This window comes from Euprymna scolopes, chromosome 10 (assembly GCF_053919585.1).
Source record: "Euprymna scolopes isolate OS-2025 chromosome 10, ASM5391958v1, whole genome shotgun sequence".
Lineage (NCBI taxonomy): Eukaryota > Metazoa > Mollusca > Cephalopoda > Sepiida > Sepiolidae > Euprymna > Euprymna scolopes.
In genome coordinates this window covers 132,890,219-132,916,285 of record NC_136491.1, presented here as the reverse complement: position 1 = coordinate 132,916,285, position 26,067 = coordinate 132,890,219, and the positions used below count along the sequence as shown (strand labels likewise).

Genomic DNA, 26,067 nt, shown 5'->3' with positions numbered 1-26,067 from the left:
ATATGTTGATGGTAAATCTTTGAAAACAGTATCCTCTTTTACATACCTCGGCTCTATTGTGTCTGATTATGCTAAATTTGAAAAAGACATCCAATGTAGAATTAATAAAGCTAGTGAGGCATTTGGTAGGATTGTGTTCCGAATAGTGAATTACTGGAGAGATGTGAAATCACTGGTATTGAATCATTTTTGATCAGGATACAAATGCGGTGGTCGGGTCATCTTGTAAGAATGGATGACTCAAGAGTTCCTAAGAAACTTTTTTATGTGCAACTGACAAATCCTGTCCGTCTAATAGGGCGTCCCCTGCTTCGTTACAAAGATAAACTAAAAGACAACCTGAAACGTTGTGGAATTTCTATGAGTTCCTGGGAGAGTGCAGCAGAGGATCGCAGAAAATGGAGGAAGACGTGTTTCCTGGGGACAAAAGAATTTGAACATAACCGCCTTTGTCATAGGTACACCCTTCGTGCAAATATGAAGGCAAAACACAAGAAACATCCACCTAAAAATGAATATGTATGCCATTGTGGTTTCAGAGCACGCAGCAAAGCAGGGTTATCTGTTCATTCGAGAAGGCATCTTTGACCTATGAGCATATGACAGTTCACCATCTGCGGAGGAGTGTGCCGGACGTCTACAGGATTGCAATTACGCATGTGGTGTCACAGATCTTGGGAGCTGCTGAAGATTGCATACTGAACCCTCATTCATCGTCTACGATGAGAGAATCCACCATATATATATATATATATATATATATATATATATATATATATATATATATATGCGTGTGTGTGTATTCGTTTTTTTTTTGTTTCTTTGTATTTTGGTATGTGTGTATCAAAATTAAAATATAGCTTTCGCATAACTAGTGTACACGTTCCGTCAAAAATGACAGAAAAAATTATGCGTGAATAGTGTTCATTTTATTATTCATATAAAATCATAGAATTGCGTCAGTAACTTAATATTTCATATGTAAATTATTATTGTCATATTTGATTTCCCAAAGAAAAAGTGTTCATTTTTATATTTGTCAGATATCTTTTTGTTTTCGCTAGGCATACATACATATACATACATACATGCATATATATATATATATATATATATATATATATATATATATATATATATATATATATATATGTATATATAATGTTAGGTATGTGCATATGTTTACATATTGCGATGTATATGATACACCCCAAACTAATTAATTTATCATTACGCATTTTGTAACAAAACTGCTAAATGTAAGAGTGAACATTATGGCGAGATTGCGTTTAATTTAGTTAAATTAATTTTAGTTTTGAGGGCGGTGGAAATCTTTAATGGAATTACACCTAGGAAAAGTAAGTACGGAAAAACATAACTGCCAGGTGTACAATAAAATGACTTAACATATTGGATAATAATGTTGTAAGAACTATGACAAATATTTGTTAGTTTTTTTGATGAGGAGTTTTGTTTTTATTTGTAGGCCCCGGACTACTATCCTCCTTTTCATTGTTGTTATCAAAACGTTATTTTAGTATCTCATGCACAGCAGATCTTCAATCGCTAAAAGATTGCCATTTAGTACCGATGCGTACGTTTTACTACAAACAACTAACCGAAAAAGCTGGTCAAGAAAATAATACATCACCGTGACATTTATTAGGTGATTTTCTATCAATATTTTGTTTGGGGCGATTCAAAAATCTCTTAAGGTGGTAACATTCTGTCTGCACTATTTTTTTCATTTTACCTTAAAAGTTCACCACTACTTGCTATTCAAACTTAATACACGCTTTAAAATAAATTAAAAAACCAAACACCTTATCCAGATAGGTAGAAGAGTAATGCATTTTGTCAGTAATAATATTTATTTGTTGTATATTTGTTCCAAGACCACTTTTCCGGCTTGTTTGCTAGAGTAGAACTCAGAAAATTGACCGTTGCATCACGAGTATATGGTGACTGGGAAATGTTGAGGTTACATCGGTGGAAACATTGTGAGAATAGTATCGAAGATGAGAATGCCAGCAGTAGCAACAACAGCAACATCAACGACAGCAGTAGTAGTAGTAGTAGTAGTAGTAGTAGTAGTAGTATTAGAAGTATTAGAAGTAGTAAAATTATACAATACCTGCTCTACTTCATAAAAATCACATTTCTTTAATTATTCAAGTGAAAGATTCTTTTATTTTGTTTTATGTCATTTGACATCTGATAAGACATGCGGAAGTTTATAAACATTGTTAGAGCGACGTAAACAAGGTTTATATTATAAGCTGTATAGGTTTTACGCATTTTTAAAACTCGGGGTCTCAAAAGAACTCCATTGTTTTCAATCTGATTATGATTTAGTTCTACCGAAGACATAAATTAATTTTTTCTAAGTCGCATGCATGCACGTCTTATCTTCTGTGGCAAAAATGAGAGATTTCTAAGGAAATACTAGAGTAGACCTGTTTAAGTACGCGTGTATCACCGAATGACGAATCTTTTTATAGGGTATAATTGAAACATTCCTTGATCATAATTAATCCCGAGCAACGTCAGATCTCCTTGCTAGTATATATTTCGATACTTTTTGGTGACCAAGAGCGGAGGTCCGCTTGAAATGAAAAAAAAATAACAATAAAAATATTAAATGCAAAAAGTAAAATCGTTTTTCATGCTTCGAAAACCCTTCATATCCTTTATATATATATATATATATATATATATATATATATATATATATATATATATATATATATATTGCTTTTTTAAATATACATTAGTAATCGTTTAATAATGTATAACAGCAGAGGTGTGGACAATAAGACTAATACAGTGAAAATGTTATACGACTCGTAGTTTAAAGACAATTTGGAATTAGAATTGAATTTGACCGTCTTGGGACAACAACTACAGGCACTGAACGCCGTAATTGACTTTTTTTTTCTTTTTTTTAATTACATTTTCACCTCAAACAAGGCAAATTGCCACTTCAGTGTAGGGGGCTACTATCAGGGTCAACAACTACTGGGGTACTATGTAGGGATTTGGGCAGCAAGATGTCGATTCACGTTACACTTAAACTTCTGCACGTCAGTACTGTTGGGGAAGCAGGGACCTGGAATGGAATTCCAAAGTCTAGCGGTTCTGGGGAAGAAAATATTGGAGTAGAAAGATCTTTTACATCTAGGGATCTCTACAGTGTGGGGGTGGGATTTAGCAGCCTGTCGGTTTTGTCGAGGGTGCTCACGTCGTGGGGGGCACAAGTGCTTGCAGTTCGTCAGAGCATTCACCACTAAAATACTTGTAGAACAGGCAGAGGGATGCTACATTTCGTCGATGAGGCAGAGGTTGACGCTTAGATTTTTGTCAACAACATAAACTATTGGCAAAAACAATACAATGTGCAGCATGCGGCCACAAGTGCAGCCTAGTAAAAAGAGGGCACATTAATCACGGTTATGGCTGGAGATTTGCGAAGGTGAACCTTCTTTTGCTAAATCTTGGAAAAAAAAAACCTAACCCACCCATTTCTGTTTTAACTTTTTATCAAAAATTTCTTGAAGAAAATACCTGAAAAAAAACAACTCCAGCCCTAACCATAACTGGAATGCCTCTAAAAAGCAAGTGGAACTTTAAAAGATGTTCTTTCCCAATTTTCCCCCTTTAAAAAAATAAATTATGACATTTTATACAAACTCGTCTTTAAAAAGAAAGCCTTGTTCCTTTGAACCTTTTCTTGAAAACTTTTGCTTAAAATTATTTATTTGAAAAAAAAAAACACTTGTAAACTTTTCTTCACACAGTTAATAAAAACGAAAAATTACGGTAGGTTGTCCCCTTTTTTTTAACACGTTTTTTAACATTAAAAAAAAAAACTTTTATTATATTTTCACCTAAAAAATTGCCACTTTGGTGTAGGGGGCTACTATCAGGGGCAATAACTACTTGGGTACTATGTAGGGATTTGGGCAGCAAGATGTCGGTTCACGTTACACTTGAACTTCTGCTCGTCAGTACTGTTGGGGAAGTAGGGACTGTTGGTTAATTGTAGGCATAGACCGATTCATAGCATCTAAAAAATTCCAACAAAAACCTTATAGACAGCCATGGTTCTCCCCAGAATGTGCTGCTGCTATCGCGTACAGAAATCACTTTTTCCATAACTACCAACGTAATAGATATACTGAGACTAAAGCTGCTTTCAGGAACGCAAGCAACCACTGTAAAAGAGTAATAAAAAATGCAAGAGAGCTATACGCCCAGTCTGTTAAATCCAAAGTAGCTGATCAGCGGCTTGGTTCCCACCAGTTTTGGTAAATAACAAATAGGATCTTGAACAGAAGTGTGCGTTCTATCCCAACCATTATCAATGGGCCAGAGGTCATCTCATCAGCATCAGACAAGGCCAGACTATTTGCAAAGAACTACCCTATGCGACGAAGGCCATCAACTTCCCATATTGTTGCTATTTTCATTTACGTTGTGTTGTTATGATTTTATCTCGGCATAATCTAGCTGTTGACGTGATGAAAGCCGAGCGAATGCTGAGTTACGATCAAAGGATGCACTAGTTCCGACAATTTTAATTAGAAAATTTAATTTTGTCAGAGAAATAGATCAACCTCTTCACGTGATTGCACATCTGATCTTCCGTAGTTAAAATTGGGGATTTTTAAGAAAATAATACAGTGCGTCTGTTTTAGGAGAGTGTATTACCGAATTTTTCTATGGGCATGACTACTGAAAAATGGTTGCTTAATCCCATACTTGAGTTAGATTAATGACTAACTGCTGACCTTATCTTATGTTCACAATACATTTTTGTTTTTTCATTTATTATCAACAGGAAACAAAAGAAGAAACAAATGGAGGAAATCAAGTGGTGCAACCATGGGAATGACTATTTAATCAAAATCAATAACTTCCAATTTTATTGGTCTGATATTACAAAAATGACGGATTCGGAATTGAAATACTTAAAGGAAAACCTTCGTTTGTGTGAAAATGATATGAATGATCTCAAGGGGGAGATAAGGAAGAAAGGTAAGCAACAAGAATGAATATATAGTTTTATTCGCACGATAAGAGAAAAAAAAACTATTTAAGCTATTAGCGTAGCGTGATAGAGACACAAAATGGCCGTGCAGAGTCTCTTTTCGTTGTCTGTGGTTACGTCTAAAAATTCTATTTAAAACTATAGTGTGATCGACAAACGAAAATATATCAAAGATTAACCTGATACACATATTTTTTACATAGACATAACCACTTTTAATAGCCCAGAGACCACTCGAGGATAAGGGTTAAGAGTGTACAGTAGTCAGTTGGACAATATCGTAATCGTTAGTAATGGAAGTTCGGTAAATTTGTTAACTTAAGTGGAACGGCTCATCAAGAACGTGGTTACGTTGGACTTGAAGACAACCATAGTGTAGTCCGCTTAAAAGCAGGAAAACAGAAGACAATTCCACAGGCGTGCAGTTCTAAGAAAGAAGCTTTGTTCATGGAATCTACATTTAGGTTTAGGCACAGATAAAGAGTGGGGGAATTATTGATAGTGTTTTCAGCTAGACGAGTGTTTCTTGTGAAAGTTTGGCGAGGGGGGACCATAAATTGATGCTCAGTCGAGCACTTGCCATGAAAATAATGATAAAGCAGAGACAAACATCTCCTCTGTGAGATAGTGGTTGCAGGGAAGAGAAAAGGACATCCCCAACAAGGCTACGAAGTCTATTTTAACTCTATCAAGGCAGGACAAGTCCTTTCTAGCAGTTCCAGCCCAGATGTGGCAACGGTACTCCATCTTTGGACGACCTGGCTCTTATATAGATAGAGAATTGCATCAGCAGCGAGATATCTACTGGATTGATAGAAGGATCCCACAATTTTTCCAGCGGTCTTGGCAACAGATTTGATGTACGTGTATATAACGTGGCTGTCGCGCTCAAACATTGTTCGTTACAGTTCAAACCACTCTCGTCTTACCATCGAAAAGAAACAATAAAAATAAATCCTACTTGTCTTTTATTTCTGTTTTAGCAAAAAACGTGTATTACTATTAGTTTCCAAACACTGTCTGCTTCTTGTTTTTTTTTTCTAACTGTTTATTGTGCCTGCTATGAGAAGAAACTATTGGAGTAAAAGGCTGGAGTAAAAGGCTGGAGTAAAAGTTCTGGGGAAGAAAAGAGGTGGGACTTAATTGCTTGTCGGGTTTGTCGGGGGTAGTCACGCCTTCTTTCTGGCCGCGTACTGTCCTTTTTTTTTTCTTCTTCTCACGCAAGCCCGCACACATTTTCTAATTTGCACATGTGCTTTTTCAGCTATTGCTGCTAATATCGTCGCAAGCCTGCTATCGCATAGCTCCTGCTGATATTTTCTGCGCGCTCATACGCGCTTAGTTACACAGAAATTAGCAGACATTGTCTTTTATAGATTTGTGGAAGTATGTAAACGATGTGTCAAAACATTCAGTAAAAAGAAATAAATAATGATTTGTAAAGCACTGTCATACAATTTGAAAGCTAATCTTTTATTTTTTCATCAATAATGTTTAATTGATTTTCAGACTATGAACTTAAACTTTTACAGTTCCTTAAGTTATTAGTTCTTGTTTAACGTAGTTTATCTCTTAGCTCCACTATTTTTTGATGACTTGGGAAAAGCAAAAGCTAAGGGAGTAAACAATGACAAAAAAATCTGGTTTTAGAGTCCCGATAGGTGGCGGATGGTGAAGCACTGCGACAGCTTTCCGGCAACTTCTGCTGCTGCGCTAACTTCGACCGTATTGGCTTGACTTCCCGCCGAAATTTGTCTGCAATCTCGAGAGGACCCTAGTAACTAGGTCACTTTATCACCTGAAGTTGTCATAATAATTAACAAAAGAATGTGTAAAATTGTTAATTTTGCCGTCATAGCAGGATCAAGATCAACTACATAGAAAAACGAAACAAATAAGGGAATTGTCAAAAAAAAAATATGGAACATGAAATATATATATATATATATATACATACATAGATCTTCTTGTTGATTTTTTAATCGATTAGCGTCTTCACCTTGAAAATCGAATTTTTTTTATTTATTTTTTTTTTTTTTAGAAACTGCCCATTTTTTATTTTGGGCGTAAACAAAAAATATTTTTATTTATTTATTTTTAAAACAGTAATCTACGTACATGCATGTTTCGGGGCGCTACCCCTCGTCAGCGTAGCTTGACAGTTATTAGGACTCAAACCCTGGACCTTATGTATTTCAGCCCAGCGTCTTATCCATTACGCTATGATGTCATAGACATTAGTTTTTATCGTTTATTTATATTTACGTAGTTTTTGTTGTTGATATATATATATATATGTAAATGTATAAAAAAGAATACGAAAAGTATAAAAGTTTATAACTTTTCTTTATTCGTTTACAGTTGGTGCAGTGCAGGAATACAAAACAATATCATGAAAAAAATTCAAAAACTTTTTTTACAGGTACATATTTTCGACCGATCCTTCAGTCTTCATCGGTGTAGTGAAAGAAAAAGAAATATATATATATATATATATATATATATATATATATATATATATACATATATATATATATATATATATATATATATATATATATATATATATATATATATATATATAGTCTAAAGAAGCTTTGAATAAAAAAATGCAAAAATAAAAATAAAGAATGCAGTTTAAATTCCCGGAAAGAAAAAAATAGTCATTTTAACCTATCGCAGACTAAGCACCTACATAGTCCGACTTCTAAAAGGTGTATAATGACAAAAGAGAATTCATTTATATAAGGATGAAATGAAAAAAAAGGCCTTAAATAAAATTGTTAAATAGAAATGGACTTAGCACTTGCATAAGCCGATTTTGCAAAAGTATTCAATTTTAAAACAGAATTTAACTACATAAGGATGAAAAGAGAAAACCTTAACTAAAATTTTGTAAATAGAAAACGGGGATCATTACGGAGAATCGGGGATATATATATATATATATATATATATATATATATATATATATATATATATATATATATATTGCATCCACAGAAAAGCAGAGTATAATCTGTTAAATACTCATCAGTGTGGCTATACTACTGATCCGCCAAACAACTGGATGGATAAGATCTTTAAACGAGTGTTTAGCATCTATATCCCACCAACTGCGCAAGTGAGAAGTGTTAATACTGAATTTATCAGGACAATCAGTTGTCTCTAAGAGGATTTAACCAATGGAGAGAACCTTTTGTTTAAAGCAGAAAATCAAGTATTCCCAAACTGAATGCCCCTCAGCTTTTACATAGAGGGGGACGATAATTATTATTTAATAATTATCGTAGGTTGTAGTCAGCATACGTACATCTTACTTTCACGCATACGCTACTAAAGTGGTGACAAGGCAAATCAGTTCCTTCACTCTTGTTATTCTTCAGTATTTCCAAATATTTCCAAATTTGAAATAAAATATAAGAGAATAGCATTATTAAAAAAATACACAATAAAAATAGCAAAATTATACAAATCAAAATAAAGCAATTAGTCTTTATTTGAACTTTTAATAACAAAATAAAGTAATAAATGTTTTTTATTTTATTTGAAATTTTATAAGAAATATATGCTTATGAAATTATGAAAATAGCAGTTTACTTTAGAAATAAAAGATTTTTATTTTAATTTATATAATAAATATGTCTTTATGAAAGTATAAAGATAAAATTGTTGAAAGACAAATAAGGAATATATTATAAATGTGAGAACAAAAAAACAGTTAAGGAATTGATTTGCCTTGTCACCACTTCCGTTAGTACGATTCCGGAAATAAAAAAGTACGTTAGCTGACTATAACATTATCTGGCCTTCTTAAGGATCTTGATGGTTCATCTAATAGACGAAATGAGAAGAACAACCCGGTCCTTAAAGGGGGTAAGATATGTTCGTGTAATTTTTATAATATGTGAAACATATTGAAAATTTCTTTAAATGTTGTACAACTAAAAATTAACATCATTATTTTTTCTCTTTCGTTCTACAGCCCATAATATCTACAGTAAGTATTATTTTCATTTAATTGCTTTGTCCGGTTTTTTTTTGGGGGGGGGGTATTTTTTTCGTTTTCTTCGTGTGCCATAACTGCATTTTGTGTAATGCAACATTTCCTGCTCAAAATAAATACAGGCCGAGCATGGTACAACGGCTGAAAAGAAGGTGACACATAAGGTCGACCGAAAAGGTTCTCATACGAAAACTCTATATGAAAAAAGAAATTAAATATCCGTCCCAGTAAAATTAATTACACAAACAAAACTTCACATCACTTTTATGACCCCTTACATTAAAATCAAAATATAATGATACAAAATTCTTCTTAAAATCCATTACATGATTTTGACTCTAGCAGGTATCTAAATTTAAGGCTTAAGCTTACAAAGTCTTAAGAAGAAATTAAATTTCAAGGAATCGTACTTAATTTGAAAATACTAAAATCAAAATGCCATGATACTAAAACTTATGTCTAATTTCAGTTTTTACAAAAATCTATTAAGCAGTCTTCAAAAATAAAAATTCAGAGAATTTTAATTAATTTATTTTAATTAATTAATTTTAATTAATTTATTTTAATTAATTAATGGCTTCGTAGCACAAGGATGAGCGTTGATTTAAGAGAACTGGGATTCCCCATACTGAAAACATTGTTCTTGATTTTACTCGTGGCAGGACTAAAGAAAAATGTAGACAATTCTATTATCGAAATGAAAGCCGCAATTAAAGATAAAATGTTGATAAAACGCGAGGTTGACTGGTGCATCAGATTGGACAAAGGTCAAAACAACATTGGCTGAATTTAGGATCCGTTGATCTGATCAAAGCGGTAACTGTATGTACCATTGTCATAAACAATCATTAAACGAACAAACGTTAAACATGGGAGCATATAGTCTTTTTTATTACACGGGTACTTTTATGCGTTCAACCATATGTACTCGCTGCACTGGTTAGTTACCGCCGGTGAGCAATCAAGTAATATAAAACAATTAGTGAAGTCTTTTGTACATATGGTTTAGTCTTCATTTTTTAGTCGCCGCTTCTCATATGCATGTGGCTGTTGATCCTCAAGTGATTGTGATCTTCTGTTACTCAAGACGAATAAAACTCGGGCATGAAAACACAAATAGACTTGTTGGTTATTTAAAGGTTTTATTTGGGAGGGAAAATTCGTTCATAATGAGAGACTAAAGATCAATCCATTCATAAAAGAGTCTAAAATTAATTTCTTTTTCACTTATTTTCATTAGTTATATAATATTGGTCGATGAACAGAAGAGGCTAGAGGAAATTTATCTTAGATTTCTAAATTGTTAGAACGTCTAGTCTGTTGGCGTCCCCGGCGCAAAACTGCTCAAAAACTCTTTGTAAGCACGTGACACAATTTTCGATTTTGTCAAGGGAGCTGGCCTATGACCCTATCGTTCCACTAGCTTGGTGCCCTGCGGTTATTTCTGCCCGTCGTCAAGCCGTCCTGACATACACTTAATAAAATACTCTCGAAATGTATACTAGTTGACATAATCTCTACCTACTGGCGTAGAGCGTCAATATATAATATTTGTGTTTTCTCTTGTCTAATCTATATAGTTTGTATATAGTTTAAATGTTATTTTTAAATATATTGAATAAGAATATTCATAAATTTGTATTTTAATATACATTATTTCTGTAAATAAACTTAAAATAAAACATGTGCAAATGACCATATTTAAAATAATAAATATATGAAAAACCCGTATTTATTTATTTATAAAAGAATATTATATGTGAAAAATTCATATTTTTAATATTAACATTCATTCATTTTTCTTTCCATATTTTATCTAAGTTAGTAGGTGGGAAATATTCATAAGATGTTACATTTAATATTCATTATGTGCAAATGTGTCTGTAAATAAGCATGATCACAAAAATATGCAAAGAAACATTTATTTGACAACAACTCTTATTTATCATATTTTAAGACACAATACTTCATCAAGAGATTTGCGAAAATGAAATGAAGTGTAACTGGGAAATTCGGCGCGGAGAAATATTAATATCACTGATGTATATTTAGAGGAAATCTGAATGTTGTAGAAGAAAATCAGAGAAGAATGCACAAGAAAAAGACTCACGAAACGAAAAAGTAACAAACGAATCTGGGTAAACAATGAACAGTATAACATACTTGTCATGAAGATTGGAGAGGGGCTGTTAAATGATAGACATTTTGAGCCCTATCTAAAAGTTAGTCTATTTGATGGTTCATCAGCACAGACTTGACAACACTATTTCATACTAGTATGGATGATCGCCTTGTAAATGTATAGCGTACTGACCGATGTGAGGAGTTTTCTAACACATTAGTGGTAGCCAACTTCTTATGCAGAAGCCTTGACAATATATTTATGTATTTGTTCAAAATCATGTAAATGTTAGGCATAGGAGTGTGAATGTTGCACTATCTAGTGTATTGCTATTATCCATGATAATCAGTTGTTGAAGAGGGTTCTTATAATTAGTAAAAAGAATTAACTTTGTCTTGGTATAATTAAATGTTATGATCCATTTCCGACAAGCAGAAAAAACCCACCCCTTCACAGTAGAGATCCCTAGATGTAAGAGAGTCTTCTACTTCAGTAGTTTCTTCCCCAGAACCGCTAGACTTTGGAATTCCCTTCCAGGTTCCTGCTTCCCCAACTGTACTGACATACAGAAGTTCAAGTGTAACGTAAACCGACATGTTGCTGCCCAACTCCCCACATAGTACCCCATGTAGCTTATGTCCCTAATAGTAGCTCCCTACATCAAAGTGGCAATGTGCCTTGTTTTGAAAATGTAATTTAAAAAATTCAACTAAAGACTGAAGATAATTTTTAAAGACGCAGCTATTGCCTTGGATATCGAAACATTTCTTTTACCTAGGTACCAAGAGTAAAGCGTGATGTCATCAGCAAATATCCCCATTTCGAACATAATTTAATGAGGTAGATATTTATCAGGACCATTAACAACGTGGATCTTTCTTTAGTCTAAGAAGAATCTAATTATAATAAATAGTTGTCCAGATATAAAAAGTTAATAATTTTTCATGAGAAGAATTTCATGCAAAATCTTGTCAAAGGTTTTAGACGCCCCAGCTTCGCCTGTCTTGTCAGATGCGGATGAACAGAAAGGAATTGAGCATTAACCATGTAGCGGACTATAGCTTGATTAGTTAAAGATTCAAAGATTTTAGTAAAAAGCGGGAGGAGACTGATGGGCGATATTTTTATGGACCAGTACTTTTACAACACTTTAACACTTGTACCGCAAACACTATTTTTCGGCTATCAGAAAAGTATATTTACCAAGGCATTTGAAGATGACAGGGGCCAGGTAAACATAGTTTTTTTTATTATTATGACTGCAATAAGATCAACCCCATATGTTTAAATGGTGTGAAGGTTCTTTTTATTGTTCCGAATTTCGAAACAGTTCAAAATCAAGTCACCAAGGTTGATTTAAGTTCGTAATGAAAAAATTGAGAGATTAAAAATATAATACAAATAACAGTTTATAATAATTTTGACAAAAAAAAACATTGTATATCAGATAACAAGACTTTGTTCACAAAAGGAAAAAGGTGACTTAGAATGAGTGTTTTAAGCTAAATTAATGGTTGAATATAGTTAAATTAGTGATCAAATTATACATGAAGTATTTATCCCATTTAATTCCTTAATATCCAGCGAATAGATACCATACTACTTAGTTCGCTGCTCCTTATCATAACAAAGGTCCATATAATATTTAACCAGATCGGTTGGTAGTTTCCGAGAAATGTTCCATAAAAAACATGGTAATCTTTATTAAACTATATTAATCCCTGATTGTACACCTTAAACAAGCATCCATACAAAATTTCAGTCAGATCGGCACAGTAGTTTCCGATCACAAGTGGAACGGACAGACAGAAAGGAAGACAGACAGATAAAAATAAGTAGCGATTGTAAAATAAAAATTATAAATAAATAAGGCGGATAATGATTTATTAAAAATGTATATTAATTGATAATAAAGCAATCATATAGCTGTAAGTGTTTGAAGATTATTCTATAGACAGTATTTCAAAATATTATATTGTATTCTTGAGTTACATAAACGAGCGCCGTTTTTATATCAATATACGTTTTTATATCAATATACGTTTTATATCAATATATACGTTTTTATATCAATATACGTTTTTATATCAATATACGTTTTTATATCAATATATACGTTTTTATATCATTATACGTTTTTATATCAATATATACGTTTTTATATCAATATACGTTTTTATATCAATATATACGTTTTTATATCAATATATACGTTTTTATATCAATATACGTTTTTATATCAATATATACGTTTTATATCAATATATACGTTTTTATATAATTATACGTTTTTATATCAATATATACGTTTTTATATAATTATACGTTTTTATATCAATATACGTTTTTATATCAATATACGTTTTATATCAATATATACGTTTTTATATCAATATATACGTTTTTATATCAATATACGTTTTTATATCAATATATACGTTTTTATATCATTATACGTTTTTATATCAATATATGTTGGATCAGTGGAAAAAATATTCGCATTTATTCATTCTGATAGATTTTTTTTAATGTCGTTTCATCCCAAACAAGAAACAAGCCCACTTAGTCGTGAGGGGCTACTATTTGGGACTATATTTGCAGGGATACTATTTATGGAGTTGGGCAGCGAGATACCTGTTCACATTACACTTGAATTTCTGCATGTCAGTACAGTCATGGAAGCAAAGGAGATAATTCCAAAGTGCAGTAATCCGAGGGAAAAGGCTACTCGAGTAGAAAACCTTACGGTGTTTAGGGATTTCTACAATGTTGGATTTTGCTGCTTATTGGGTTCGTCAAGGGTATTTTCGTCGAGGGGGTACGGGTTAGGGTTAGGCTTACTAGTGTTCGGAGTTCGTCGGAGCAGTTGCCATTGAAATATTTGTAAAACATGCACAAGGATGCCAGATTAGTCTGTTTAATAAAACTGTATACATTTGTAAAGTAGTGTTCAAATCTTTCCATTGTGGCATATATGGAGGTCTATGAAATATACATATCTTTAAAAGGATATTTATTTTTATTTTCTAAAAAACAACTGTCAGAGGTAGAGATATGACACATCCCGATTCGTTCAGTGTAAGTGTATTGCTATTCTGCATATTTATTATGGTTTAACAACGAATGATGTGACGGCCAACAAATGCCTACAATAAAGATTTGTCTCTGCACAAAACAATAACTTTTAGAGTGGATGGAATTTATTACATACGAATTGCAATCAATAAGCTTCCACACATTTTTCGTATGGGCACTTTTATTGAAATAGCACACATGAAACTCTAGTCCCTTTTGAAGTAATCTCTTCCAGCTGCAATACACTTGTACCGTTCAAACAACTTCTTAAGGACCCTATCGAAGTCATTTTGTGTGAATGAGTCAATGATCCTCGTCACAACCTCTTTCATCTCTTCAATTGTTTCATAACGACAGCCTCTAAGGGTTTCCTTGAGCTTAGGGAATAACTAAAAGTCACAATGAGCAATGCCTAGACTATAGGTAGGATGAGAACTGTCTTGATGTCCATCTTGGTCAAATAGTATGATTTTATTTACGCACCTTTGGGACAAACTTCGCGCAAATCTTCCATAACTTTCTCGCGATTAATTGTGCGTGCAGTTCCTACACTGACATCCAACTGTGCGCTTATAGTCTCTATAGACACACGACAGTCCTTATCCATGAAATTCTTTATTTGGCCAATCAACTCTAGTTTTCTGGCTCCCTTACTTCTTCCACACCTCTCATAATCCCTCACAGATTCCCTGCCTTTTTTAATCTCTTATGCCACTCCAAAACACATGCACGATTCATGCAAGATGGTCAAAAGGCAGTCTGAAGCATTCCATACGTTTCTGTGTCATTTTCCCAAGTTTAAAACATAATTTTATTGCATATAGTTCTTCTAAAGTGTCCAGATTACAAACGACCAGATTACATTTTTGAAATCCAACAGCTGTGACAATCAGCCTTTAGTAGGGTGTATTCCAATTCCTGCTGTATCTGTTCATTTGAACCTGAAATCATAAAAAATGGTCAGTAATCTCATAAGATGTATACGAATAACACAATGTATTGTAAAGAGTTTACGGCAATTTTAAATGCTTGTACAAAAAAGTCTGGAAACTTATTGAAGGTACCTCGTATATATTTATAAACAGTTGTTTGGACACATCACGTAAAATTAGTTTGAAAACATTAGAAAACAAAAATTTATTGATAACAGATTTTCGGTTTTCTTATATTTTCAATCCAACTTTACGAAATGTTTTCAAAGATGTGACAAAACCACGCACATACACAACAACTTCAGATTTACAACTGTCAACTGCATTTTTGTCTCTATCCACGAGAGGCTCATCAGTCCCGGTTAATACCACCTGAAAAAATAAGATAAAATAAAATAAAAACTAAAGAACACATCCGTCTTATTTGAGAAGGGTGTATCACACGGAAAATGTCAGAAAAATTTTAAAACAAATATTTTAATCTATTAATAAAATATTTCATGGCAGTTTTTGTTTTCATATTATTTTGATTCATTGAACTCCTGTTAGTTAACTGGATAGAAATTCTAAGTATTTCGCAATTGTATTTTCGAATCCCCACACTGAGAATTGAACTTTCAATCTTTCGTGCTGATATTTTGTTTGTTCTTGATTTCCATTCTTTAACGCAAATACCATAAATCCTGTTGTATGATAAAGGGAAAGGCGTATATACAATATTCTAAAATTAAAATATTGGATATCGGCAGTCTTTTCTCGCGGAGTCGCTTGAGATGTCCTTATTTTCACTTCCTATGTCTATCCTTGTGGCCATGTCACTAATAATGATGCCGAGGGTAAACGTTTTACCTAGTTAAAGTTATCTGCCTAATCATCAGGTGGATTAACCATCAAGGAAGCGGTCTTATCAATAGGTGCAAAATACTAGAGTCCTTGAGAATTGAACTTTCAATCTTTCGTGCTGATTCCCGAGTTCGACAGAAACATTCCTGAGTTTGACAAGATACATTTGAAAAAGTTGGAAGTTACATCCACCGAAAAGATATGAAAATGACACTCGAAATAAGAACAGTAGCTCGAAGAAGCCAAATTATACTAATTACCAATTCTCATATTAAAATTCAGAAACGTGCTTTTTTTTGTTTGTTTGTTTGTTTTATTTATTTTTATTTTTTTGTTGTTAATATTTTCTCATTATATATTATTTACTTGTATTATTTTATAACCAATCATGCGAAAACCAGGACATATTCACAAGAAGTTTTTATTGATAAAACACATTGCTGTGAGACTTATTCACTGCAGATTCCAACAGAGTCATTTTCAAATCATTTTTAGATAGGAAAATACTGCAAATCATATACTGTTACCAACCGCAGTAAATCTAATTTTCTGTTTGACTCGCATATAAAACAATGCAGATCAGTAGAAAATTCTTGGAAAGTGTTTTATGTTTACTTAAATTTATGATTCCATTAAAATACTGTCTATCGGAGACAACAAAAGTATTTTTTAAAAAATTTTAAAAATTTATCATCAGTCTCCATACTTATACAGATCGGTAGACAGTAAAAAATTGCTTATCTTATCACTAAGCTCAGCTCACAGTGAAAACCCCCGGAATTAATGATAAGGTAATTTTTTATTTATAATCTTTTAAGCCTGAAATATATAATCATCTTCAAAAAAATCAACCGCCATTTTTATTTTAGTTATGTTTGGCTGAATAATAGTGACAATAAAACTAATATATTTTGTTTGTTCTTAAACGTTTTACCTAGTTAACGTTATCTGCCTAATCATCAGGTGGATTAACCATCAAGGAAGCGGTTTTATCAATAGGTGCAAAATACTAGAGTTCTGTATTGACATTTGGTGAATGGATTCTGGACTATGCGGTAGTACCTGGTGGGTCCTCTCGATACCATATTATTGGGTAAATTTACGGCGTTTCGATAAAGAAAATCGAAATTTTGAGGAAAGTACTACTTTTAAAGAAATAAAAATGCATTTATTTTTACAAAAGACAAAGTTTGACGAACGTGATGCATAGAAATGATATTGCAACATGTAATCAAGTATAAGAGATAAACCATATTCTGTAAAGTTTGTAGCTGTCTTTTCTGATATGATCTTCATCTAAATATGTGCAACTTGTTTTCATATTTATTCTAGATTGTATTTGTCTAAATTCATCTTTGCTATTAAAAGAGCTTGTCGGTGCTATTCTCGACGTATGACTAAACGGTCCAGTTGATTCAGGTCGGTGGGGATGTGAGAGAAAGGTACACAGTCGTAGCACTCCTGAAGCAAGCTTGTGTCTATTTGGACTTGTGCGACGGCGCCGAGTTCTGTTGCCACACCCCGAATCTGCCAGCGGCCATCTGATGGCGCCAGGGGATCCCAACCTCTTCGATACATCTAGGTACACATTAGTGTTGATTCTCAAGCTGACTTTGAGGATGTGAGGTGGCATGATCTGGTCTTCACTTGAAATCACACCAAGGACCATACCCGTTGCCAGGAATTTTATTTTCATAACCCTAGGCACATCCCTGTTATTCATGGCAATCCAGCGATATATTTTGAGGGTGCTGGAAATGGTTCTGTTGTCATAACTTGGATCGATAGAGAGCATGAGTTGTACAGCGACGCATCTCTGATCTCATTCGTTCAGACATGATAGAAGAGTCGTATCGTGCTTGGGATGTGTACACAACTGGCTAACTAATAGATGATCTGCAAAAAAAAAAAGAAGAAGAAAACCGATATTCATCAAACGGAAATGAAATCATCTCGTCTTTTCTTGGGAAAAATCTTATCGTTCAACCCTGCAGTATTGACGCTGACAGACATTTATTATTTTGATAGGAACATTATTATTATTAACAATAAATAATACAATTTAATAGGAACATTATTATCATTATTATTGACAATAAATTATATAATTTTAATAGGAACATTATTATTATTAACAATAAATTATACAATTTTAATATGAGCATTATTATTAACATTTTTATTATTATTAATTATTATTACAATTATTTGTAAAATGCTAATAGCATAATATTTAATAGTTTAAACTGCCATATTTTAAATATTTAAACATGACATAATTTAAATTATTGACGTCAGCTTAAAAATATTAGAATACAGAAATATCTTATTAGAAATCAAACTAATTTGTATAATAATATACTATCAGGTTGACAAGAAAGTTCTTGCGGATTTTAACTTGGAAATTCAGATGAACATATCTCGGCTTTAACAAACATTTGTTTATCGAAATATGGACATCAGAATCAAAACACGTTTGCCAACGTAAAACAGGTGTATTTATACCAGTAGCGTAAAAATCTTGCGTTCCGGTGGCGATAAAGTCGCTGCAGTTTTTGATATCGCTTAAGTTTTTGAAGCATTTCTCAGGCAGAAAGTTGTCGAGATGCTTAAAATAGTGGTAGTTAGTAGGTGAGAAGTTTGGAGAGTATGGCGGACGAGACGGAGTTTCGTAGCCCAATTCGTTCAACTTCTTCAGAGTCTTTTAGCAACGTGCGGTTAAGCATTGTCGTGGAGATGAATTGGGGCTTTTCTGTTGATTAATACTGAGTGATTTGTCGAAATTTTTGATGCATTTAATTTAGTGGATAACGTTGACGATGAGGGGTCAGATTTGCAGGGAACATCGTGAGTTTAGAGATATGCAGCAAGATGCGTTTTCACATTACACTTCTATTTATGCATATTGGCGCAATCAGAGAAACAGGGAGTCAGTAGGGAATTTCTAAAGACTAACGATTCAAGGAGATAAGTTATTAAAGTTGGAATTTTTAAGCATTTGGAAACCCCTACAATTAAATATGGAACATTGCTGATAGTAAGTTGGGTCAAGGTCGATTACGTTAGTTGTGCAAGTGCATTAATTCGTCGGAGCACATTTCATGTATAGTTCTAAAAAAGCGCAAAGATGAAACATTACGGCGGTGGTGCTAAAACTGGTATCTGCAAAGTTAGTCTCTGATTTGTATCCTGTCTTAGAGGGAAACAGGTGACGGTGGTTAATTGGTTCATAACACACACTGATGGCCTTGATTTTCCATATTCGAATCCAGTTCATTCAAAACAATCACTTTCATTTAGTATGTTAGCAAATGCCAACAATAATATATTCGGATTATACGAGATGATGATGATGATGATGATGATGATGATGATGATGATGACGACGACGACGACGACGACGACGACGACGTCTTAAAGGGAGATACTAGGGATTGGTGAACCAGTCCAGATGTTAAAACAATACCCCATGCAGGGGAGGCAGGTACATGAATGTTGTATCCCAGTATAGAAAAGCCGCATTTTTGGTAGCTTAATTATCAGTATCTTCTAGGTATTTATTGTAATTGATATTTGAACACTAGATTCTAACGAAGGGTTCTATTACCGAAAACAATCGACGATTAGAAAATTTTACATACCTGTTAAAGCAATGAAAGTTTGTCTTGGTAGCATAGAATGTAAAAATCTATTCTTATTCCATTCTACTGCAAACTAGATCTCATCTGTTAAGGATTTAGAAGATGATTCTGGTAAGCCTGTGTTAGATTTGTTCGCCTGACGAGAGAAGAGCGTAGTGTCATCAGTAAATATGCACTTTACTATGGACATAGTTTATAACGATCAGGAATAATAATTCTTCAAGTATTGACCTTCATTAATGTGGCGTTTGGATTTATGGCCATCAAGATCCACCTGGATTTCCTATAAACTTAAAAAGATATTTTTATATTAAAATAGTTTTTTATGAAAAGACTTCATGACGACCAAAGTCATTGGATATATCGCTAAGGCACGAGCTTCATCTGCCTTATATGTTATACATGTACAGAGATGACCGTTAGTATATTCGTAATAGAATGGGATTATACAGAAAAAATAGAATTTTCGAGGTGTTAGACTATCACTAGATAAATTTAAGTTTCAAAGAGTCAGGCGATAAGTAGGAGGAGAATTATGTGCCAATAATTTTGCGGCTTGGTTCTTCCTGACAAAATTATTGGAAACTGATAGCACAAACGCAATATTCCAACTATTATGGAAGTTATATTCGGTAAGTTCTTTGTTATAGAGTGTAGAGACGACATAGGCCTGCTTTAAGAAATATTTCTTCATTATTAGAGCAAGGAAAAGATCTGACGCACACGCTTTGAAGGTGTCAAAGGGTTTTATTTATCCACGACATGGGTAAGGATGATGGTCAGGTTAACTAGTATGGTTTCTTTCTTTAGAAGGAAACTAGTAAAATAGTAAAGTGGGTGTAGGGTCTGCAATGAAGTTTAAAACAAATTGTGTATGTATTTGTTCCAATTCATGTTGGCTATGAATGTTAGGATGCGGAGTTTGAATGCACAACTCTCAAGATTACTATTAACCATGTAAATCCGTGATCGAATAGATATTTTTTTGTTAAAAGAATTGAGCTTTACTTGACAGCATTAAATGTTACTATTTATTTATATATCGGCAATCTACAAGTTCGAAAGGAAACCTTTATTTAATCAACGGGATTAGTATGCTTCCGTACTGTCAGCCATGGATAGAATCCTAAGTAACTCACAACTGTATTTTGAGTACCGCCTATAATGAGGATTGAACCTTTAACCTCAACAAGAGTGTAACTTTACAACTGGATTTCACTAGTTACTTCATCCACTATGCGGAAGTACTTAAACCTATTTTCTTTCTAACAATCTTACCACTTATAACAGTAGACCTAAGAATCGAAATAATAAGAATAACCAGTTCAAAAAAGGATAACATTTTGTTTTTAAGACGCCTTATCTTTTATAGTACAGTATGAATGATTATTTTATCTGTTTTGTTGTTCATATAATATTATTGTCATACTTTTCTTGTTTTCTTTTCAGTCCAGTCAATGCATGAAAAGGAAACGTGCGGTATGTTCATTAATACAAATTTCATCAGTTCTTCTCTCTTTAAATTCAGTTTACTATTTGTCTATTTTATCATTTATTAAAAAGGGTATCTGTATTTTCTAGGATAGAATAAGGATGCTCATGTTTTTGTGCTTACATCTAAACATAACATGACATAAATGCGGGAGTACCTCAGGGGATTCTATCCTTGGACCTTTATTATTCCTGATATTCATAAATGACCTCCCTGATAAAATTGTTTCGGAGATGGGTATATCTGCCGATGACACCACTGTCTATAATAGATATGAGGGGAAAATAAATGAACACATATTTACGGAAATGGCAGAAACACTAGAGGATGACCTCCAATCTGCAGTGGAATGGGGACAAAAATGGATGGTCACATTCAATGCTGCAACGACTAAGCTTTTTTCCTTCAATAACTACAAGAAACCTTCTCTACCACCAATAGCAACGGCCAATAACACATTCCCTGAAAGTACTTTTTTTTAAATTCCTCGGCCTAACGTTTACGGGGAACATGAATTGGAATAGATACATTGAGAGCATTGCCGGGGCTACTTGGCAGAAGTTGGGCTCTCTCTACTGTGCTAGAAAATTACTTACGCCTGAAAGTATCCTGTACCTCTATAAGGCCACCATTCGCCCATGTATGGAGTACTGTTGTCACATTTGGGTTGGTGCATCTGCTGCTTGATAGTCGCCAACCTGATAGGTCATTAACTGTCATTTAGGCTTCAGCCTCTGTCCCATCGACGAGATGTTGCATTTCTCTGCCTGTTCTGCAAATACTTTAATGGTGCATGCTCTGAAGAACTGCAAACACTTGTACCTCCTCGATGTAACTACTCCCGACAAACCCGACAAGCAACTAAGTCTCACCCCTTTGCAGTAGAGATCTCTTGGTGCAAGATTTTTTTAATATTTTTACAAAAATTTGTTTGTGTTTTTTGTACAAGCATTCAATTTCAGCATGCGGTCTCTTCCAATTAGTGCCGACGATGAAAACGCTGGCTACACACAACAAAGACTCAAGAAGCGATCTATGCCGACGATATATCCAACCGTTGATTTCTATATTCCTATCATTTGATATCGTGTCTAATACCTGGGAAGTTGGTTTTCTCAACCAGCTAACTGTTACCGGCAAATGACATTGTCATAGTTGGATTGCTGGCTTTCGTGTTGTGAGAGGCCTTGTTGTTAATGTTCTCGATGTATAACTAAACAAAGTAATTCAGCTCGGCGGAGAAGGGGGCATTGAGAGAAGGGTGCACAGTTGTAGCACTCCTGAAGATAGCCCTGGGTCTCTTTGGACTTGTGGGCTGGCGCAGAGTCCTTCTGCCGCACCCAAGGTCTGCCAGCGGCCATCTGATTGCACCAGATGATAACTACACTCTTCAGCAGAATCAGACTTCAAAAATGTGAGGTGTCATGATGTGGCTCTCATTTGAAACCACACCAAAGACTATAATCGTGGCCGGAAACTTTCTTTTTATCACTATTGCACAACGAAAAAAGCAACGAACGAATTTGGGTATACAATGAACAGTATAGCACTGCAAGGGGCATAATCAATTATAGACTCTTTGTTGTCTAAGAGATCAATATTAGCGAATAGTGCACCAGCGTGGTGTGACAACGTTACTCCATTCATTGGCGGACGGTGGCGTTGTAACGATTTAGCATACTGGCAAGTATGAATAGTTTTCTAACATATTAAACGGAGTCCATTTCCTATGCTAAGGCCGTGACAGTTCTTGCTATGTATTGGATTCAATTCGTATTACCTGTGAATTTTAGGCCAACGAGTTTGGACCTTAGTGTCTCGGATAAATTGCTATCAGTTAGTGCAATCAGTATTTGAAGAGGGTTCTTCTAATTGTTAAAAGAGATGAGCTTTGTCTTAGTAGAGGAAAATGTTATAATCCATTAATCTAACCATTCAAATAAAAACTTGAAATCATTTTCTAAAGTGCAGTTATTGCTTTGGATATCTGCATATTCTTTTTGTCTTGGTTCCAAGAGTAAAGTGTGATTTCACCGGTAAATACAGCAATTTCAAACATAATTTCATAAGGAAAAGTCTTTATCAAAATTATTAACAACCTGGCGGTTTCATTTTTCTTAAGAAGAATCTAATTCCTATTATTTAATTGGAATTCATTATTGAGATTATTATTATTAATTAATTTATTTTATTGCAACTACCAAGATAGTAATTGCTGAGGATGCAGTTAGGAGATTCGGAGTTCTTATCCCGTCGCGGTTACTATCTGATGAAGGCCAGGGGAATAGTTGGCTGAAAAGTCGTGAAACAACAACTAATAAAACGAGGATGATAGTCCGCAATAAATAAATTAATAAGAATCTAATCATATTAAATATTTGTCTAGAAATACAGTGTTTATAATTTTTATGAGAATAATTTCATGCAAGGCCTTGTCAAATGTATTAGACACCTTAGTTTCGCCTGTCTTGTCCAATGTATGATACTCAGGTCGGATATGGAGATCTCTGAAATTGACATATCTTTGAAAGTGTATTTACTTCTATTTTCTAGGAAAAACAGATAATGGACTAGATATAAAACATCCCAGTTCCTACAGGCGTAAGTAAATTCTTATATTAATTCCTATTTCTTGTGTTTTATCAACGGATGGTGTATCGGCAAACTAATAAGAATAAAGGCGTTATCTCTGAGCAAAACAATAACCTTAGAAGTGGATGAAATTTATTATATACTTTTTTTTAAATAGGAATTTGGTAATTAATTAGAAAATAGTAGAAAACCAAAAAGTTATGACATATTTTATTACACCAAAAATCACAAAATTATCACAGGACAGTTTTAACGATTTTAATCATTTTATAACGCATTTCGTAACATTAGAAGGGGGTCTAACATTTGTAACTTAACCTTATTAAATATTTTCAAAAGTGTGATCAAACTCCTATTTAAAATTCTCGCTAAATCATGCAACTTCCAACTTACAACAATGGTTAATAACACTGTTTTCTATTTGTTCTTGCTTTCCAACTTTTTTTAAACAGACATATGCTAGCACGGGGCCACAGGGATCAGTTTGTGTTGGCATGAGGGCCGTATCCCTACAATATTAATCAAAGTCGTTAAAATATGTTTCTTTTACCGGTAATTTAGAAACATGCCATAGTTTGGTCATATTCAAGAATGCAAGTTAAAAGTACTTGCAGTTTAACAAAAGAATATAACAAAGGAAATTAGCATGACATATAAATCTGTTCTTTATTTCGATATAACGAAAATTTTAAAAGCAACATACATAACCAACATGTATTTGAATGCAACAAATGCAATGCACATAAATTATAATAATTCAAAATGAACATTTATTATCAAGTACTCAAACATGTTTCGTGTTTTGTCTTGACGTTTGACACCTCTCGTTCTTGACAAGCTTTGGTATCTCTGGTTGAAGTGTCTGTGTATTTCTGAGCTTTACAAGAGAAGACAAGCGTTTTTCAGTCAATCTAGTTCTCTGAGAAGTCTTTATTAATTCTATGAAGGAAATTAATTGTTCGCACAAATAGGTGGAACCAAACATTGCTACAATCCGTGTGACAAACTTTCTGAAATTTATAAGACTTTTCGGAAGGTATGAAAAGAAATCAGGTATTCCCACTTCAAAATACTTTGCTCTGGGTAAAGAATCTGCATTTCTAACACTTCCATTTGTAAGCATTTGTCTGCTTTAGTCATATCAAAAGTAAACGGGGCTGTGAATAATGTAAACTCTTGATCAAAATATGAGAAATCACGAAATCTTTTTTGAAACTCCTTTGACAATGATTCAAGGTGACTATCATACTTGGCAAAACTTAGTGCTGAATTAGGATTAGTACTATTTTTTAGCTCTTTGCACGTAGGAAAATAGATTAAATTTTATTTGAGACCTGTGACTTCCATAATCTCAACTTTGTAATGAAGCATTTGACGTCATCATACAACTTGTTTTTACCTTGCAATTTCAAATTGAGATCGTTTAATTGTGCTGTAATGTTCATCTTTTATTCCATCAGTGTTTCCACCTTTCATCTCCAAAAAAGTGATTACTTCTTGTCTTAATAAATAAAATCTTTTCAATACTTTGTGACATGACAACCAGCGTACATCTGTGTAGAATGGAACATTGGTGAACTGATTATCCATATCTTCTAACAACTGGTTGAATTGACGGCGGTTGAGAGAACGACCTCTGATATAGTTCACTGTCTTTATGACTAAACTAAGCATATGATCCAATTTTAAAATCTTAAAACGCAAATTTTGTTGATAAATAATGCAGTAGAAATGTGGAAATGACAAATCGCGATGTAAATTCTTTATTTTTGCATGTAACTTGACAGCAACACTATTATGTCTGCCAACCATATTCGCAGCACTGTGAGTAGACAAGCATACAAGCTTGCTCAAATCTAAATCATATTCATACAAAACCCCTTCAACGTTCTCAAAGATGTCCTGGCTTGTTGTAGTGTCATGCATAGGGATTAGTTCAATCAGTTCTTCATAAATGTTGAATTTATTGTCACAGGCCCTGATGAAGATCGCAAGCTGTGCTATCCCAGTGATATCGACAGTCTCATGAATTGTAATTGAAAACTGTTCAAATCTTAATGATTCAGCTTTTAACTGTTGCTTCAAATCACTTGACATTTCATCAATCCGTTCAGCAACAGGGTTCCTGGTGAGGGAAATATTTTTGAACAAGTGTGCTTTTTTCGGACACACAACTTCAGCTGTTTTTATAAGGCATTGTCTCACAAAATCTTCGGTGTAGGATTTCCAGTGCATCGCTATCAATCGACTGAGTTCATAGCTTGCAGTAACGGAAGCAACATTTACTTTCTGACTTTTTTTTTTAAAAAGCCTG

At 33.7% G+C, this 26,067-nt stretch overlaps 1 protein-coding gene across 1 annotated transcript in view; it reads left to right on the top strand.

Annotated features, from left to right (window-relative positions):
* Positions 1-26,067, top strand: part of LOC145286277 (uncharacterized) — a 77,598-nt gene that overhangs the window by 15,692 nt on the left and 35,839 nt on the right. The window contains exons 2-5 of the mRNA XM_080135117.1: positions 4,841-5,037; positions 9,036-9,050; positions 21,119-21,148; positions 23,715-23,762. Coding sequence (XP_079991243.1) covers positions 4,860-5,037; positions 9,036-9,050; positions 21,119-21,148; positions 23,715-23,762 — 271 coding nt within the window. The 5' untranslated portion in view covers positions 4,841-4,859. The remainder of the gene's footprint in view (positions 1-4,840; positions 5,038-9,035; positions 9,051-21,118; positions 21,149-23,714; positions 23,763-26,067) is intronic.